This window comes from Mustela lutreola, chromosome 10 (assembly GCF_030435805.1).
Source record: "Mustela lutreola isolate mMusLut2 chromosome 10, mMusLut2.pri, whole genome shotgun sequence".
In the NCBI taxonomy this organism is placed as follows: Eukaryota; Metazoa; Chordata; class Mammalia; order Carnivora; family Mustelidae; genus Mustela; species Mustela lutreola.
In genome coordinates this window covers 50,935,887-50,955,212 of record NC_081299.1, presented here as the reverse complement: position 1 = coordinate 50,955,212, position 19,326 = coordinate 50,935,887, and the positions used below count along the sequence as shown (strand labels likewise).

At 35.3% G+C, this 19,326-nt stretch overlaps 1 protein-coding gene across 10 annotated transcripts in view; it reads left to right on the top strand.

The window, feature by feature from the left end:
• Positions 1 to 19,326, top strand: part of DOCK7 (dedicator of cytokinesis 7) — a 218,452-nt gene that overhangs the window by 55,965 nt on the left and 143,161 nt on the right. For all 10 annotated transcript variants that reach the window (XM_059137858.1, XM_059137856.1, XM_059137859.1 and 7 more), the window contains exons 8-13: positions 903 to 969; positions 2,130 to 2,279; positions 6,662 to 6,742; positions 9,123 to 9,288; positions 14,729 to 14,871; positions 19,126 to 19,219. In XM_059137858.1, coding sequence (XP_058993841.1) covers positions 903 to 969; positions 2,130 to 2,279; positions 6,662 to 6,742; positions 9,123 to 9,288; positions 14,729 to 14,871; positions 19,126 to 19,219 — 701 coding nt within the window. The remainder of the gene's footprint in view (positions 1 to 902; positions 970 to 2,129; positions 2,280 to 6,661; positions 6,743 to 9,122; positions 9,289 to 14,728; positions 14,872 to 19,125; positions 19,220 to 19,326) is intronic.

Below are 19,326 nucleotides of genomic sequence, written 5' to 3'. Positions count from 1 at the left end.
TTGCTGCTATATACATTGGGGTACAGATGGCCCTTCTTTTCTCTACATCTGTGTCTTTGGGGTAAATACCCAGTAGTGCAATTGCAGGGTCATAGGGAATCTCTATTTTTAATTTCTTAAGGAATCTCCACATTGTTCTCCAAAGTGTCTGCACCAATTTGCATTCCCAAGAACATGGTTTTTATAACCTTGACACTATTGACTTTTTTGTCTGGCTAATTTTTCGTTGTCAGGGACTCTCCTATATAATGTTGAATGTTTAGCCGCAGCTCTGGCCTCTACTCATTAAATACCAGTAATGCTCCTGCAGTGATGATAATTTTAAATGTCTCCAGACATTGCCAGATATCCCTTTGGGGGCAAAACTGTCCTTTGTTAAGAATCACTGCTCAAGGGGCGCCTGGGTGGCTCAGTGGGTTAAAGCCTCTGCCTTTGGCTCAGGTCATGATCTCAGGGTCCTGGGATCGAGCCCTACATCGGGCTCTCTGCTTGGTGGGGAGCCTGCTTCCTCATCTCTCTCTCTCTCTCTGCCTGCCTCTCTGCCTACTTGTGATCTCTCTCTGTCAAATAAATAAATAAAATCTTAAAAAAAAATTCATTCACCAAATGCATTTATACATAGACAAAAATCTAGATGGATAGGCCCTGAAACTGTTTATTTTGGTTCTTGCCATGTGGTAGAATTTTGTATGCTCTTGTTTTTCTCTGAAATTTTTTTACTTGTTTTCTTAGTTTTTTGTTTTTGTTTTTGTTTTTTACATTGAATATATGGGATTACCCTGGAGGAGGTAATGGTTGATTTAGACCAATAGATATACATGGAAAAGTGTTTCAGAAAGAAGGGGTAGCATAGATGTTATAGCACAGATGAAGAAAGGTTAAACTCTTTTTTTTTCTTTAAGGTTTGAAATTGAAATTGAACCCATTTTTGCAAGTTTGGCCTTATATGATGTTAAGGAAAAGAAAAAGGTAAGGGTATATTGTTTGAATATAGTCTTTTGTCACAATTCTAGGTTTCAGAAACTTGTTTTTAATTTGTTTTGTAAGATAACTTAAAATTTTTTGAGAATTGTTAAACATATCTTTTAAGAAGAAAATAGAAATTTAATTTATTGAGACTTGTTTAATATTTTCTTAGTATAAAATAGTTCAGTTGATACCTAGTTTTTTATTTAAAGGAGAGAGTTTCAAAAAGAGGTGGCAGAAGCAGCTTTCTTTTAGTTTAAGAAAAATTTAATATAAGAAAGGCATTTTAGGCAACAATGTATAAAGGATTAGAATCATTAGGAATTTTGGTTGATGCAATTTTTTTTTTTTTTTTTTTTTTTTTGGTTGATGCAATTTTAAAATTCATTCTAGCTAAAAGATCATTTACGTGTGCTTGAAATTTTTTGTCTTAAATACTGCTTTAGTTTTACCATCATATCTTTATTACTTTTAGGAGTTTTTCCAGGGGGCTATCTCATACTGCTTTTCTTTTTTTTCTTTTTTAAAGATTTTATTTATTTGAGAGAGAAAGTGGGAGAGCAAGTGAGCAGAGGGGAGAGGTGGAGGGAGAGGGAGAAGCAGGCTCCAGGCTGAGCAGGGAGCCCAGTGTGGGGCTCACTGCTAGGATCCAAGATCATGACCTGAGCCTAAGGGAGATGCTTAACTGAGGCACCCCTCATACAGCATTTATTAACTTATATTGTAGGGCTCCTTAATGTGTAGTAGCATCTAAGTACTTTCAATGACCTCTGCTGTCAATATATTAGAAATTTCTGTGTTGGAATTCTGCACTAGCAGCTTGTATTTGCTAAATCAAATCTGCTAAAACGTTATTTATATAATTTTTTAAAGACTCAATTTGAGGTAATTCATCTTAGTAATTTCTTTGTGTACTTTACTGCAAGTTACATTTCTAATAAGAAAGGTTAGGGATATAGTTGTTTAGAATATGTTTCTTCTATATGTCCCAGATAGTTTGTCTATTTCTTTTTGCTTTGATTTAGATATGTAAAGATTGGTCATTGAAATATATAATAAATTTTATATTAGTATAATGTTCTAATATCTATAGTATTTTAAAACTATGTTTGATTTTTGTAAAATGTACATATTTTAAATATAATATGTGAATTTTTTTTTAGATTTCAGAAAACTTTTATTTTGACCTTAATTCTGAGCAGATGAAAGGGTTATTACGTCCCCATGTACCACCTGCTGCCATTACCACCTTGGCAAGATCAGCTATTTTTTCTATCACTTATCCTTCACAAGATGTTTTTCTTGTAATAAAGGTGAGAATAAGGTTAAATATATTAGTTTGTGTGGTGTCTGTGCACTTGTCTTTCTATTAATACCACAAGCTTTTTAGGGGCAAAGATTTTATCTTTATTTTTTCATCTTAATGTTTATTAACACCATATTGGATGTGCACTATAGGTGCTTCCTAAGTTTTTTTTGAGTGGGAGCTCTATTAGGATTCTCCAGAGAAACAGATGAGTAGGATGGAGACACACACACACACACACTCAGAAAGAGAGAGAGATTGATTTTAAGGAATTGGCTCATGTATTTCTGAGGGCTGGCAAATTTGAGATGTGTCAGGGAAGGTGGTAGGCTGGCGTTCAGGTAAGAGTTGATATTGTTGTCTTTTTTCTAAGATTTTATTTATTTATTTGAGGGAGAGAGTGACAGAGTACAGAGGGAGTGTGGGAGGGAGAAGCAGACTCCCTGCTGAGCAGGGATCCCGAAGTGGGACTCGATCCCAGGACCCTGGGATCTTGACCTGAGTTGAAAGCAGAAGCTTAACTGACTGAGCCACCTAGACACCTTTGTTATTGTAGTTCTGAGTCTGAATTCCCCAGGACAGCGGACTGAAGATTCAGGCAGTGCCTCTTTTTTTTAAGATTTTATTTATTTATTTGACAGACAGAGATCACAAGTGGGCAGAGAAGCAGGCAAAGAGAGAGAGGAGGAAGCAGGCTCCCTGCTAAGCAGAGAGCCTGATACAGAGCTCGATCCCAGGACCCTGAGATCATGACCTGAGCCAAACAAAGGCAGAGGCTTTAACCTACTGAGCCACCCAGGCGCCCTCAGGCAGTGTCTCTTTGTTGCAGACTTGAGAATTATTTCTTTGGGAAACCTCAGTCTTTGTTTTTAAGGTTTTTTAATTGGATGAGGCCCACCCACATTGTGGAGAAAGTAGTCCACTTTATTCTACTGATTTAAATGCTAATCACCTCTAAAAAAAAATACCTTCACAGCACCATGTAGATTGTCAAATAACTGGGCATGATAGCCTAGCCAAGCTGGCATATAAAATTAACTGTCATAGGAACCTTACTGTGATTTTATCACTCAGTGTTTGTATTATATAAATATGAATATCTAAATCATCAAGGTTATGGAGCCGTATGATTTGATTTTCAGCCAGTTAAGAATTAGAATTACAAACATGGGGAGGGGAATAGAGAGAAGCAAACCATTGGGCAGACTCAACTGTAGAGAATAAACTGAGGGTTCCTGAATTTGAGGTGGGCAGGGGAATGGTTTAAATGGGTGATGGATATTAAGGAGGCACTTGGATGAGCACTGGGTTTTGTATATAAGTGATGAATCTCTAGATTCTACTCCTGAGACTACTCTTACATTATATATTAACTAAACGGAGTATAAATAAAAACTTAGAAAGATAAAAACAAAAACAAAAATAAAAAAAAAAAGAATAAGGATTACAAATTGTAAAATCTCTCTGTTACTAAGCTGTTTAGCTTAGGATAACTTGAACAATCATTTACCATAACTTGACCTTGACTTGAGAGAAGCCTAAAATATATTCCTTAATCATTTATCTTTATTTATATAAAATTATCATAAAAGGTAATGAATTTTACAATAAGGTTATAAAGTGGATTGTCATGAAATGAATCCTGTTTACCCACAGGAATAATGTCCTACTTTGTGGTCACATTGCTATGAATTCAGGTTAAAATAGGTCTTAGCTACAATGAATAGTCAATCCTAGAAGCAAATATTTAGCTGCACTAGTCTTTTTTAGAGAATAAAAACAAAGCTCATTGAAAGAAACCTGCAAATAGATGGAAAAAAAAAAACCCAACTTGCGTTTACAGTAAGGTAACTATAACAAAATAAGCTTTAAATTATTTTAATTAAAATTTTTAATGAAGTATTATAAAGTCATAAATGTATGGCTTAATGAACTATCCCCAAATAAATACATTATGTTACCACCCAGGTTAAGAAACAAAATGTTAACCAGAATCCCAGAAACTGCCCATAGACTGTTCACTACTCCCTTAGTTCTCCCCCAAAAGTATTCACTTGTGTTAATAGGATCGAAGAGTATGTTTATTTTGTGACTTGCTACTTGATTGTGTGATTAATCTTACTGCTCTATGCAGCAGTTTTTATTTTTTAAGAGATTTTATTTATTTGAGAGAGGGAGAGAGTGTGTATGTGAGAATTGCAGAAGGAACAAAGGGAGAGAGAGAGAGAGAATCCCAAGCAGATACTTCACTGAAGGTGGAGCCAGCACGGGGCTTGATCCAACAACTTCAAGATCATGACTCAGTGGAAACCGAGAGTCTGATGCCTAACCAGCTGAAACCCCCGGCGCCCCATGCCCCAGTTTAAAAATTCATTTACATTGCTATATAGTATTATATGACTATTTATTCTCTTTACGGTGATTGACATTTTGGTTAATTTAATTTTGTGGTTTTTATCAGTAATTCTGTAAACATTTGCATTTCTTGAGGATAGACATGTATTCATTTCTGTTTAGTTTTGTTCTTGGGAGTAGAATTGCCAAGTCATACAATATTTGTATGTCGGCTTTGGTAGATGCTGTCGAATGGATTTCCAAAGTATCTGTGATAATTGCATTCCCACTAGCAGTGAGTAAGTTTCAGTTAGTTACACTTGCTACTTTACCAGGTTTTTTAAAATACTGAGATATAAACTATCTACAGTAAGATCTTTGTAGCATACAAATCTGGAGTAAACAGTTGGGTAAATTCTTCCACATGTATTCATCTGTATAATCACTCCTCAGCTCAAGACATACGGTATTTCTGTTACCTCATTACTCTGGAGGGTTCTTGTGTTTCTCTTTCTAGTGACTACCCATGCCCTTCCACCAGATAACTAGTATTCTAACTTCTGTTACCATTGCTGGCTTTTCTTCTTGAAGTTCATGTGAAAGGAATCGTATCATATGCAGGCTTTTGTGTCTGGCTTTTCACTCAATATGATGTCTGGGAGAGTCTTCCATATTATGTGCAGCATTAATTTGTTCTTTTATGTATGTTGTCATGTCATACTCCTTCACATGATTAAAATGGTTTATTCATCCTTATTTGGCCCCAAAAATAATCTCTCTCACACTTTCCTGATACAAATTGACCCATATACAAATATGACTTTAGACATATCTTGCCAACAAATGCACAAAATAAATGGAGATAAAGCACAGATACTCACTGACACAGTTCAAAGCTATGGCAGCTTGATGCTGAGATGCTGAGTGGAGTGTCCAGGGAGGGAGCTGGAAAGCCCCACTCTTGCTCCTCAGGGTGTATGCTGCCTGTATACCTGGCAACTGCAAAGCAAATGTTGAATGGTATTTTTACTTGTTGCCTTTTTTTATAGAAGTGAAACTCTTTCAGTTAGCAAAAACAACTATTAATACAGGTCTTCTGTAAAAGCAGAGTGGCTGGGGCGCCTGGGTGGCTCAGTGGGTTAAGCCGCTGCCTTCGGCTCAGGTCATAATCTCAGGGTCCTAGGATCGAGTCCCGAATCGGGCTCTCTGCTCAGCAGGGAGCCTGCTTCCTCCTCCTCTCTCTCTGCCTGCTTCTCTGCCTACTTGTAATCTCTGTCTGTCAAATAAAATAAATAAAATCCTTAAAAAAAAAAAAAGAGTGGCATAATGTAAGCTTCCTAAAAGCGGAAGATACTTGTATTTTTTTCCTTTTGATATTATTGTAAATAAAATTGTTAATTTCCTTCTTGAATTGTTCATTATTAGTATATAGAGATACAAATGGTTTTTGCATTTTGATTTTGCATCCTCCAGCTTTGCTGTATTTGTTAGTTCAACCATTTTGTGTGTGTGTGTGTGTGTGATATATTAGGACTTTCTGAACAAAGGATCCTATCTGTAAACAGGGACAATTTTACTTTTCCTTTCAAATTTGGACTCATTTTTTTTCTCTTTTTCTTCCTTGTTTTCTGGCTCAGACTTCCAGTATTTTGTTGAATTGAATTGGCAAAAGTGAGCATCCTTATCTTGCTCCTGATGTAAGAGGAACAACTTCACCATTGAATATCATTTTAGCTGTGGTGTTTCCATATATGGCCTTTATTATGTTGAGGTAGCTTTTTTTGTATTGCTAGTTTGTTGAGTATTCCTAGTGTGAAAGGGTGTGGGATTTTGCCCAGTTATTTTTTTTTATCAACTGAGATGATCGTGTGTTTTTTTTTTCTGTCATTCTGTTAGTGTAGTGCGTTATGTTGATTGATTTTCTTATATTGAACCATCCTTGCATTCCAGGCTGATTGCTTTCCCCCCCAACTCTTCTTTCTTTTTATTTCCCTTCTTTTTTTCTTTTTTCTTTTTTTTTGGCTTAATTAGTCTTTACTTTTTTTTCTTTGACAGCTGGAAAAAGTCCTACAGCAGGGTGACATCGGAGAGTGTGCAGAGCCATACATGATTTTCAAAGAAGCAGATGCCACAAAGGTAGACTATCATGCATCTCATTTTTTCCACCTTTATAGTCATATAGTCCTTCCCCATTTCCCCCAAATCTCCTGAGTCCAACCCTAAACATCCTCAGATTTCCCAAGTTGTTATTTGGGAGAATACTATACAAAGTATATTAAGGAATTTCACTACTAATTCATCATTTTCTTTTGGCCTACCCACTTTTTTACTTTCTTTTTTATTTCCGTTGTCACCAAGCTTATGTCATATGCTGTAATTATTATTATTATTTTTTTAAAATTTTTGGTCTTAGAGGGGTGCTGGGAAGGGACAAATGGAGTGAGAGAATATTAAGCAGGCTTTATACCCAGAATGGAACCCAATGTGGGCTCAGTCTCACAACCCTGAGATCATGACCTGAGCTAAAATTCAGAGTCAGATACTAAATCAACTGAGCCACCAGGTACCTTATGCTGTGTTGTTATTTAAAATCTCTGTTACCTGCAAACTAATTTACTCTTTACGTGTTCCCCCCCCTTGGAGACAACAAAGTTAATATAGTTTAATTCCTAAATAATGAAAGTTTTTAAAAGTAGTGATATTTTTATAAAATAGTGGTATTGATAGTAAAACTTTTCATAGCAAGACGCCAGTATTCTGGAGCTCTGTCTAGTTGCAGATAATTAAGAAATATGGTAAAAATAGAAAATGCAATTTGTTTTGCTATCAGACCACTATGTTGTAGAATTTGAATCAATTTATAAAACAAGAATAATTTATATTAAAGTTGGTACCAAATTTCAGATACCCTGAATTAGCCACAAGAATAACAGATGAGGGGAGCTTGGGTGGCTCAGACAGTTAAGTGTCTGCCTTTGGCTCAAGTCATGATCCTGGGAATCCTGGGATCAAGTCCCACATTGGGCTCCTTGCTCAATGGGGAGCCTGCTTTTCCTTCTCTCGGCTCCTGTTCTGTCTCTCTCCAATAAATAAATAAAATCTCTTAAGTAATTAAAAAAAAAAGAATAACAGATGATCTTAGATCTTTGACCACATGATTTAATAGTTTTAATAGCCTGGAGACTATGCCTGAGGAATACTGGACAAATTACCAAAATCTAAAATATGTTTTGCTTTCTGTCTGTGAAATTTATAAGAACTGAGACTTTTCTGCTAATCAAGGTTAACCTGGGTACATGATAATGTTCTCTTATCCCTGGCTAGCTGGTTGAAATCAGGGTTAATGTATTCTGGCTTTCCCCAGGTTGTCATTTTTTTAATTTAATTTCCTGTTTTATGGAGCTCATAATTATAATAGCAACCTATTACATACGTATATAAGCTGATAGAATCAAGTACAGTGGATATCTAGTCTCTAAAGCAAGATTCTGTTTTGGAGGTATAATAGATAGGAAGAAACAGTGCTACCATTTAGTTATCCTTCCCTCTTTTCCCAGACCTGAGTCTCAAGATAGGACTATGGTAGAGTATACATCCTATATGGAAAGAGCATATAAGAGATTTGGTGTAGGTTTTTACTCTTAGACCATTGGTTGGCTATCACAGGCCCCCTTAGTGTTTGTGTCAGGGATAGCCTAAAAGTTGGGCCAGCTTCAGTATATCTTCCTGATAGGCATGTACTGTTTGGACCATCAGTCTGTTTCTGGGGTTTGGTCCCTTTGTAATAATTTTTTCTTTACTTCTCTTATTACAGTTCTTGGCTTATTAGCCTGTCTGTGCTCCCCAGTCTCACCATACCTTACTCCTTTTCTTTCCATAAATTAAGGATTAGTTCCAAAGGGCTCAGCTGCTTCCATCTTTTTCAGAATAATAACAATTTAGTAAGTCCATAATCTTGAATTATTTTATAGTTAGGAGTTACTGAGTAGAACATAGTTATACTTCTTTTCATAAAATGGTACTTATAATACATAAACATGTTTGGCATTTGCTCTCCTTTCTCTCCTAGGAACAAGGTGAGATAATCACAAAGAGAAATTTAAAAGACTTACTCTACATATATATTTATAGAATGGGTCGAAATTATTCAGTGGTTAAGATAAATAGTGTATACCTCTGAAAGGTATAAATTATTTTTCCATCTTTTTATAAAGAAGGTTTTATTTATTTGCGAGAGAGTGAGCAAGAGAGACAGCACTTGTGCAGGGGCAGAGAAAGGGAGAAGTAGACTCCCCACTGAGCAGGAAGCCCACAGTGGGGCTAAATCCTAGGACCCTGGGTTCATAACCTGAGCCGAAGGCAGACTCTTAACTTTCTGAGCCACCCAGGCACCCCTATTTTTCCATTTTTGTTGAGAATGGAGAATTCTTACCCCATCTTTTTATGTATTATGAAGTAGTCTTTAGTTCATTTCTTTTGAGCATAATTATATAATGTATAAAGTTTTGTTTTGCAGAATAAGGAAAAACTGGAGAAGCTGAGAAGTCAAGCCGATCAGTTTTGTCAAAGACTTGGGAAATATCGCATGCCTTTTGCTTGGACTGCAATCCATTTAATGAATATTGTTAGCAGTGCGGGGAGTTTGGAAAGAGATTCTACAGAGGTGGAAATAAGCACTGGAGGTAAGAGTGTTTTATATAAAATATTCCTAAATGTATAATTTTTTCTTTTTTCTATATAGACTTGTTTTATTTGTAGACCTTGCAGTGTTCTGAAGTATGAAAAGGTTTTCTTTTTTTGCTTTTACTCCCCACAGTTTTATTGAGATGTACTTTATATACCACACAATTCACCCATTTAAAGTGTATAATTCATTTTTTTTTTTTTTATTCACAAGGTTCTGCAACCATCACCACAGTCTAATTTTGGAGCACTTTTTTGTACTCATTAGCAGTAACTCCATTCTCTCCTAGTCCCCAAACCCAACCCTAAATAACTTGAGAACTCCTTACTCTGTATGGATATGCTTATGCTGGACATTTCATATCAGTACAATTACACAATATGTAGTCTTTGCGTAACTAGTTCCTTTCACGTAGCATAATGTTTTAAAAGTTCGTCTATGTTGTAGCACATCAGTATTTAAATTTCTTTTTATTGCCAAATAATAGTGCATCGTGTGGATATACCACATTTTATTAATCCATTCATCCATTGATGCACATTTGGGTTGTTTATGTGTTTATACTTTTTGTTTAATATGAATAATGCTGCAGTTAAAGTTCATGTACAAGCTTTTGTGTGGACATATGTTTTCATTTCTTTATATATTAGAAATCGTTGGATCAAATGATAATTCTGTATTTCACTTTTTTTTTTAAAAGATTTTATTTATTTAACAGACAGAGATCACAAGTATGCAGAGAGGCAGGCAGGGATAGGAGGGAGGCAGGTTCCCGGCTGAGCAGAGAGCCCCATGTGGGGTTCGATCCCAGGACCCTGGGATCATGATCTGAGTCGAAAGCAGAGCCTTCAACCCACTGAGCCACCGAGGCGCCCATGTATTTCACCTTTTGATGTACTGCCAGGCTGTTTTCCAATGTTTCTGCAACCTTAAAAATTCTACTAGCAGTGTGTGAAGGCTCCAATTTCTCCATATCTCTACCAACACTTTTATTATCTGGCCCTATGATTGCAGCCATCCTAGTACAAGTAAAGAGGTTTGTCATTATAGTTTAGATTTGCCTTTCCTTGATTGTTAATGACCTTGAGAGTTATTTTTTGCACTGGCTATTTGTATATTTTCTGTGGAGAAAGATGTAGTCATATCCTTTGCACTTTTTTTTTTTAAAATGTCTGTTTTGTCTTGTTATCTAGTAGATGCTCATTTTTTATGTGGCTCTTTTATATTCTTGTCCTAGAGTTCTAAGAATTCTTTAGGTATTCTGGATACAAATCTTTTCTCTAATTAAGGACTTGCAGACATTTTCTCCCAGACTGTGGGGTTTTTTGTTGTTGTTGTTTGTTTGTTTGTTTTTTACTTTTTTGATGGTATTCTCTGTAGCACAGATATTTTAAATTTTGATGAATTTTCATTTCTCAGTTCTTTTGTTGCTTGTGCTTTTGGAGTTATATCTAAGAAAGCATTACCTAACCCAGTATCAGGAAGATCTACCTATATGTTTTATCTAAGAGTTTAAAGGTGTAATTTTTACATTTGGGTATAATTCAGTTCAAGTTACATGTTAAGAGGTAGAGGTCCAACGTTACTCTTTTTATGTAGGTAATGAGTTGTCCCAACACCCATTTGCTAAGCCTGTTCTTTCTCCAGCAAATGGTCTTGCTATTCTTGTTAAAAATCAGTTCATGATGGATATGTGGGTTTAATTCTGGACTCTCACTTCTATTCAATTGATTTATATGTCTAAGCTTATGGTAATACTATTCCATATTGATTATTTTAGCTTTGCAGTAATTTTTGAAAGTGGAGAGAGCGGCCCTCCAATTTTATTATCTTTTTTAAAGATTTTTTGTGTGTGTGCCTATTTTGGACCCTTGTAGTGTCATATGAAGTTTAGGATCAACTGTTGATTTCTGCACAAAGGCAGCTGGAAGTTTGATAGGCATTACATTGAGTCTGTAAATCAATATGGGGAATATTAAGTCTTACAGTTCATGGAATGTTTTTCTATTTGTTTAGATCTTAATATTTTTTCCAACATTTATAGTTTTCAGTGTACAAGTCTTATCCTTTTTCTGTTAAATGGATACCCAAATATTTTAGTTTTTTTATGCTGTTTTAAATGGAAGTGTTTTCTTAATTTCATTTTTAGAATGTTCGTTTCTTGTGTATAGAATATTGAATTGAATATTGATTGACTTGAATATTGATCTTGTACTTTGAAACTATTTGAACATGTTTATTAATAAGTTTGTCTTTTTTCTCTTCTGGATTCTTTAGAATTTTCTCTATACAAGATCATGTCATCTGCAAATAACAAAAAGGTTTACTAATTCCTTTTCAATCTGGATGTCTTTTATTTCTTTTTTCTTTTTTAATGATCTTAACTAGAACCTCCTATACAATATTAAAGTGGGAAAAGTGGATATCCTCTTCTTGTTCCTGACCTTGGGGGGGAATGCATTCAGTCTTTTATTATCAAGTATGATATTTGCTGTAGGTTTTTTATCGATATAATTCAGTAGATTGGCAAAATTCTGTTCTATGCCTGACTTTTTGAGTGTTTTTTATCATGAAAGAATGTTGGATTTTGTTAAATGCTTTTTCTACCTTTGGGTTGACTTGTATGGTTTTTGTCTTCTATTCTTTAAGTAGGGTGTATTGCATTATTTGATTGGGTTTTGGGTGTTAAATTTATCTTACATTTCTGGGAGAAGTCCTACTTGGTCATGGTATGCAAGTTTTTTGTAGATGTTAGAATATGTTTCTCAATATTTTGTTTAATATTTTTCTTCTATATTTATAAGGGATATTGGCCTGCAGTTTTTCTTTCTTATGACATCTCTGTCTGGTTTTGGTGTTAAAGTAACACTGTCTTCACAGAATGTGTTGTGAATTATTGCTTTGGTTTTTGGAGGGTTTTGTGAAGGATTGGTATTTGGTTTTTGAAAAATTGGAAGAATTCACTAGTGAAGCCATCTTGGCTCTGCCTTATTGTGGTAAATTTTTTCTGAACTAATTAGATCTTTTTATATTTTCTGTTTCACCTTTAATCAGTTTCAGTACTGTATTTCTTTCTAGAAGTTGGTTCATGTTGTGTAAGTTATCTTACTGTTGACCTACAGTTACTCATAATATTGTAATATAATCCCTTTTCTCTCTAAGAGCTGTAATCATGTCTCCTCATTTATTCCTGATTTTAGTAATGTGAGCCTTTCCCATTTTTTAAATTATCCATTTAGCTAACGTTTTTAAAATTTTCTTTTAGAAGATCCAGTTTTTTGTTTCACTGATGTGTTTCTAGTTTCTATTTCATTTATTGCCATTCAGCTGTTGTCATTTTCTTTTTTAGGATCTTATTTTTTTTTTTTATTCAACAGAGAGAGGGTAAGAGAGCACAAGCAGGGGAGGGGCAGAGGGAGAAGCAGACTCTCCACGGAGCAGGGAGCCTGATTGATCCTAGGACCCTATATCATGACGTGAGCTGAAGGCAGATGCTTAACTGACTGAGCCACCCAGGTGTCCCTCAGCTGTTTTTTTTTTGTTTGTTTGTTTTGTTTTTGAGTCCTTTCTCCTGCTTGCTTTGGTCTTAGTTTTTCTTTTTTCTTGTTTCTTAAAATGTAGGGTTAAATTACTGATTTGAGAGCTTTCTTCTTCTTTTTTAAAATATAGACATTTATAGATACAAATTTTCCTCTGAGCAGTTTCAGTGATATCCCATATGTCTTGGGATATTGTGTTTTCATTTTCATACATCTTAACTATTTCCTGATTTCCCTTGTTACTTCCTCTTTGACTCATTGGTTATTTGAGAGTTTGCGGTAACTTCTACATTTTATGAATTTCCCAGATTTTCTTCTGTTACTAATTTATAGTTTGCTTTCACTGTTGTTGGAGAACATATTTTGTGTAATTTCAGACCTTTTGAATTTATTGTATTTTTGTCTTATGGCTTAGTCTGCCTTGGAGAATGTCCTGTGTGCACTTGAGAAGGGCATGTATTCTGCTTTTCCTTGCTGATATGTCGTATAGATGTCTGTAATGTCTAGTTTGTTTAAAGTCTTCTGTTTCCTTATTGATCTGCAACATAGCTGTTCATTTGTTTTGTTTTTTTTAAAATTTTAATTTTTTAATTTTTTATAAACATATAATATATTTTTATCCCCAGGGGTACAGGTCTGTGAATCGCCAGGTTTACACACTTCACAGCACTCACCAAAGCACATACCCTCTCCAATGTCCATAACCCCACCCCCCTTCTCCCAACCCCCCTCTCCCCAGCAACCCTCAGTTTGTTTTGTGAGATTAAGAGTCACTTATGGTTTGTCTCCCTCCCAATCCCATCTTGTTTCATTTTGTTCATTTGGTTTTGAATAATGGTGTTTTATGCAAGGACTTGGAATTAAAATTCTGTTTTGAATTCAAATTCAAGTTACGGACTATTACATGGTTACTAAAATTTTTATTGTGTGAATATTTCCCAGCAAATACATGGTTCCTCTGTAGCTGCTCATCATAGCTCATCTTTGGTTATATACATAATTATAGCATAGTAGAGACTTTTTTTTTTACACTAGAGAAATTTTAAAAAGAGAACCAGAAGATTTAGGTATAGTGCTTTCTTACTGATCTCTCCAGAAGTGCTTTTTTTTTTTTTTTTTTTTTTTTTTTTAAAGCTCTATTTATTTGTTTGAGAGAAGGAGAGTGAGCACAGGGAAGAGGGAGAGACAGTCTTAAGCAGACTCTGCACTGAGTGTGGAACCTGTCTCAGGGCTCAGTGTCACAAATCTGAGATCATGACCTGAACCAAAACCAAGAGTCAGATGTTTAGCTGACTGTGCCACCCACTCTCCAGAAGTGAAGCTCCTTCTATAATCAATATGCTGAATTTTCAACTTTAATGACTTTTCCCCCTGTGTTTGGAAAGCTGCTTTAAAACAAGTTTTAAGGGACGCCTGGGTGGCTCAGTTGGTTAAGTGGCTGCCTTCGGCTCAGGTCATGATCCCAGGGTCCTGGGATCGAGTCCCACATTAGGTTCCTTGCTTGGCGGGGAGCCTGCTTCTCCCTCTGCTTCTGCCTGCCTCTCTGTCTGCCTATGCTCGCTTGCTCTCTCTCCTTCTGTCTCTGACAAATAAATAAATAAAATTTAAAAAAAAAAATAGATTTCCTTTAAAAAAAAAAAAAAAAACAAGTTTTAAGGGGCGCCTGGGTGGCTCAGTGGGTTAAAGCCTCTGCCTTCAGCTCAGGTCATGTTCCCAGGGTCCTGGGATCAAGCTCTCTGCTCAGCAGGGAGCCTGCTTCCTCCTCTCTCTGACTGCCTCTCTGCCTACTTGTAATCTCTGTCTGTCAAATAAATAAATAAAATATTAAAAAATAAATAAATAAAACAAGTTTTAAGTATTATGAAAATGAATATCATGCTTTTTTTCCCCCCTCGGTAGAACGAAAAGGGTCTTGGTCAGAGAGGAGGAATTCTAGTATTGTTGGCAGACGATCACTCGAAAGGACAACAAGTGGAGATGACGCTTGTAACCTGACCAGCTTTCGACCTGCTACTCTCACAGTGACAAATTTTTTTAAGCAGGTATTATTCTGTCATGTAGGAATTCTAGGGGGCTATTTGTTTGTGAAATTTTTTTATTTTCAGAAAAATTGTAATTGTACATGTACATGCAGTGTTTGTGATTTTGAGAAATTTAAAAAAACTTTTAAGAATAAGAAGTATTAGAATAAAATAATCTTATGCCTGTTGTATAATTATATTTATTTAACTGTTATAGTAATAATGCATCAAAATCTATCCTCCACATTTATATCCTATTTCTCAATTGTAATATTTTAACTTTTAAACATTTATGGTATATGAATTTTTTCAGTCAGTGATTGTGTGGTTGTATCTCTCTTCCCTATCCAGGTTTTTTTGGGTTGAATTTACCACATCAATGCTGTATGGAATAGGACTTTCAGGCCTTTGTAATGCATTTTTGTGCTAAAATATAATCAACATTTTTTATTTTTATTTTTATTTTTTAAAAGATTTTATTTATTTATTTGACAGCCAGAGATCACAAGTAGGCAGAGAAGAAGGCAGAGAGAGGGAGGAAACAGGCTCCCTGCTGAGCAGAGAGCCCAATGCGGGGCTCAATCCCAGGACCCTGAGATCATGACCTGAGCCGAAGGCAGAGGCCTAACCCTCTGAGCCACCCAGGAGCTCCTAATCAACATTATCTTTATAGGTGCATTTATAGGTCCAAAAGTTCTTGATCAAGTATTTTATTCTTTTCAAATATGTTCTCTGTACTTCAAATCATGAATCAAATCAGGAGTTTTCAAATGCTGGTCATGATTCATTAACAGTAATGCAAATGTAATAGATAATACTCAGGTTAAAAAAAAACCACAGTAGAATAGAAAAATAATAGTGCATTGCACATAGCGAGGTTAAATGTTCCTTCAGTGAGATTTTTTCTCCCTAATTTTTGCATGAGTACATGCACGTGTGCATGTCCACACTAGGTTTTGATACAAAATGAATTGGAATCATGTGTATGTTTTGGAACAGAAGAAGGGGAAGTGCTAAATATTGTCCAAGAATTCCTTCTTTTGAGGAAATCCTGGCCTACTGATATCTTATAACTTGAAAGAGTAAAGTAGCTGAGAATTATCTAAAGTGGTAAGGGTCTTTTTATTATGGGCAATAGAACAAGAAAGAGTCTAGAAAAGGCCACAGTGTTATTTGGATGAAGTGATATGCCAAATAAAGCTACAGGAACTGGGCAGTAGATTTACGTGATACAGTGACTCAGCCTTGCAGCTATGACATTTTTCTCTCTTTCTACTTCTTCAAGCACTATATCACTTCTGCACTATTTCCCAGTTCTTTTTTCATTTCTTCAGCCTACTTTATTATTGAACTGGTATTGTAACCTTAAATCAACAAGTCATCCATCCACCTACCTACCTATTGATCCAACAAATAGTTTCTGAGTGTTCAGCATGTACTGAGTATCAGTACACCCACCTACCTATTTATCCAGCAAATATTTTTTGAGCATTCACCACGTACTGGATACTATGTTGGAGACTGGTAGCTGGAAGCTAGCACAAAGTGATTGTGAAAACTTTGAATGAATGATGATTGGAAACATCAATAATAGAAAACGTTTATTTGTTTATTTTAATGAAAAGCATTTATACTTTGTATAGTGTATTTTTAAAAATTATTAGCGTGTATAATTTTTAAAAGTATTTTTAAATAGCTAGGGTACTATGCACCAGCCAAATGTAAACTAAGTAAAAAGCAGAGATTATAACTTTAATATAGTAGAATTCAAGGTACAAGTTTCTCCTAAATGAGTTACGGAAGGTAGTTCTTTTTTTAAGTTGATGAGAGATTACTAACCATGATTGCGATGTAATAATCAGCAGTGCTTATGTACAGATTGAAATTGTCAAGTCAGATTTATTAAAAGTACATGGAGGGACGCCTGGGTGGCTCAGTTGGTTAAGCAGCTGCCTTCGGCTCAGGTCATGATCCCAGGGTCCTGGGATCGAGTCCCACATCGGGCTCCTTGCCCTCTGCAGGGAGCCTGCTTCTCCCTCTGACTCTGCTTGCCATTCTGTCTGCCTGTGCTCGCTCTCGCTCACTCTCTCTCTGACAAATAAATAAATAAAATCTTTAAAAAAAAAAAAATAAATAAAAGTACATGGAGATAGAAGAACAAAATTAAACCCACCCATTAGTTTTAAGAAGTGTATTTGTTGACAGGTATATAAGTTGGCATATACAGTGGTGAATACACAGTGTAGAAGTAGGGGGTGTCAGCTAGGCTCATTCACATTCAGAGACTGACTTTGATTATTTGATCTAGACTGACTTCTCTTGGGAAGACTAACGTGACTCAGGTGTCTTCCATGTCTCTCTTCTATTCTCATCCTCTAGCAGGCTGGCTTGGTCATGTTCTCATCCTAGTGGCAGGAGTTCAACAGAAGGGCCAAACTCAGTTGTGCAAATGTTTATCAGGTCTCTGCATCACATTTGCTTATTGGCCAAGACAAGTCACAGGGCCAACCCCTGGGGGTGGGAATTATGTCTCACCCAACAAAAAGCATACAGGGAGTAGAGAGTGGAGGCCAATAATAGAATCAATTTAACAGGTTAAGTAGACAGAAATAATTAAGTAGAGATAATCTGAATGTACTGTCAGTTAAGACCATTTAAAGATCTGACAGAAGGAGAGTGTATATTGTTTTAGCAGCTGATGGAACATTTACAATAATTAGACCACAGGAAAAAATCTTCATAAAATGAAATTCTCTAATCATGACCTAATAAAACTCAAAACTGTTTATCAAAGTATTAACAAAAATCTTGGATCACTTGGAAATTAAAAATCACATTTCTAAGTAGTGGGATAAAAGAGATCAATTCTTTACTCCGTTTAGAATATAATAGCGAACAAATGGGATATGGCTCAAGATGAGCTCACAGTAGTAATGTTAAATATGTTCATTAACATACAAAATAAGAAATATATGAACAGTGCTTAAAAACAGTAAGATATCAAGTGCAGGAGGTTTGGATTAATAAAATCCAAAGATTGACTCTTTTTTTTTTTTTTTAAAGATTTTATTTATTTATTTGACAGAGTAGACAAGTAGGCAGAGAGATAGGCAGAAAGAGAGGGGGAAGCAGGCTCCCCGCTGTGCAGAGAGCCTGATGTGGGGCTCGATCCCAGGACCCTGAGATCATGACCTGAGCCGAACGCAGAGGCTTTAAACCACTGAGCCACCCAGATGCCCCCAGAGATTGATTCTTGAATAAAAGAGCAAAATTCTTTTGTAAGAAAAAATATTGAATTGAAAATTTTGTATTAATTAGGTGTGCTTTGGTTTTTTTGTTTGTATGCTTGTCTTTTTTCCCATTGATTGAGATTGTGTCACAGTTTTCTTTCTGGTCTTAGTAGCAGGATAATTATTCTTTTCCTTTAGAGTAGTTTCTTAAACGTATAAACAAACAAAAGCAGAATCAGACATGTAAATACAGAGAACAAACTGATGGTTGCCAGAGAAGTGAAAGGTTGGGGGATGGGCAAAATGGGTGAAGGGGAGTGGGAGAAACAGGCTTCCAGTTACAGAATGAATGGAGTCATGGGACTAAAAGGCACAATGTAACGAGTGCGGTCAATTATATTTTAATGGTGTTATATAGTAGTAAATGATAGCTACAGTTGTGAGTGTAGCATAGCGTATAAACGCCTTGAATCACTGTGTGGTACATCTGAAACTCACCTAACATTAGTGTTAGCTATGCTCAAATGAAAAAATTTTTTAAAAATTACTTGCAATCAGAAAAAAAGTGTAGTTTTTATTGTTTCTTATTCTTTTCTTTTTCAAATTTAGATAATGCTGTATATTCTGCATTTGAGAAATTTGGTGATATAAAATTGAAAAGACAAAAACTCAAATATAAAAAATTTTTAAGACTGTCATATATATGTTTCTTTTATGTCTATTATTTTTCTTTTTTCCTTTTCCTCTACCTCTAACTTGTATTGATTTTCAGCATTTTAGTGTGTTCTATAATACCTTCTAACATGAATAATGGGCTATAAGTAAATATAAAAAATTAAAATGTAGAAAATAGTATAACTCAATAAAATCGAAAGCATAAAAAGAAGAAAACAAATTAGCAGGGTAATTGTTTTTAATCATAATTATATTAATAATCTTACTTTTCTTTCTGGCTAACCTGAAAGAAGAGGGTAGGAATATTAATAGGCAATATATATTTATTTTTAATCTACTGTGTTTGTTTTATGGAATACTTTTTCCTCAGGAAGGAGACCGCCTAAGTGATGAAGATTTGTACAAATTTCTTGCTGATATGAGAAGGCCATCTTCTGTTTTACGGCGACTAAGACCTATTACAGGTATTTTAAATTTTTGATTAAACTCTATTACAGCCCTTATCATCACTAATATGTCATATCGTTGGTAATTATGTACTTCTTTTTTCACTTCTCTAACCCATATGTTT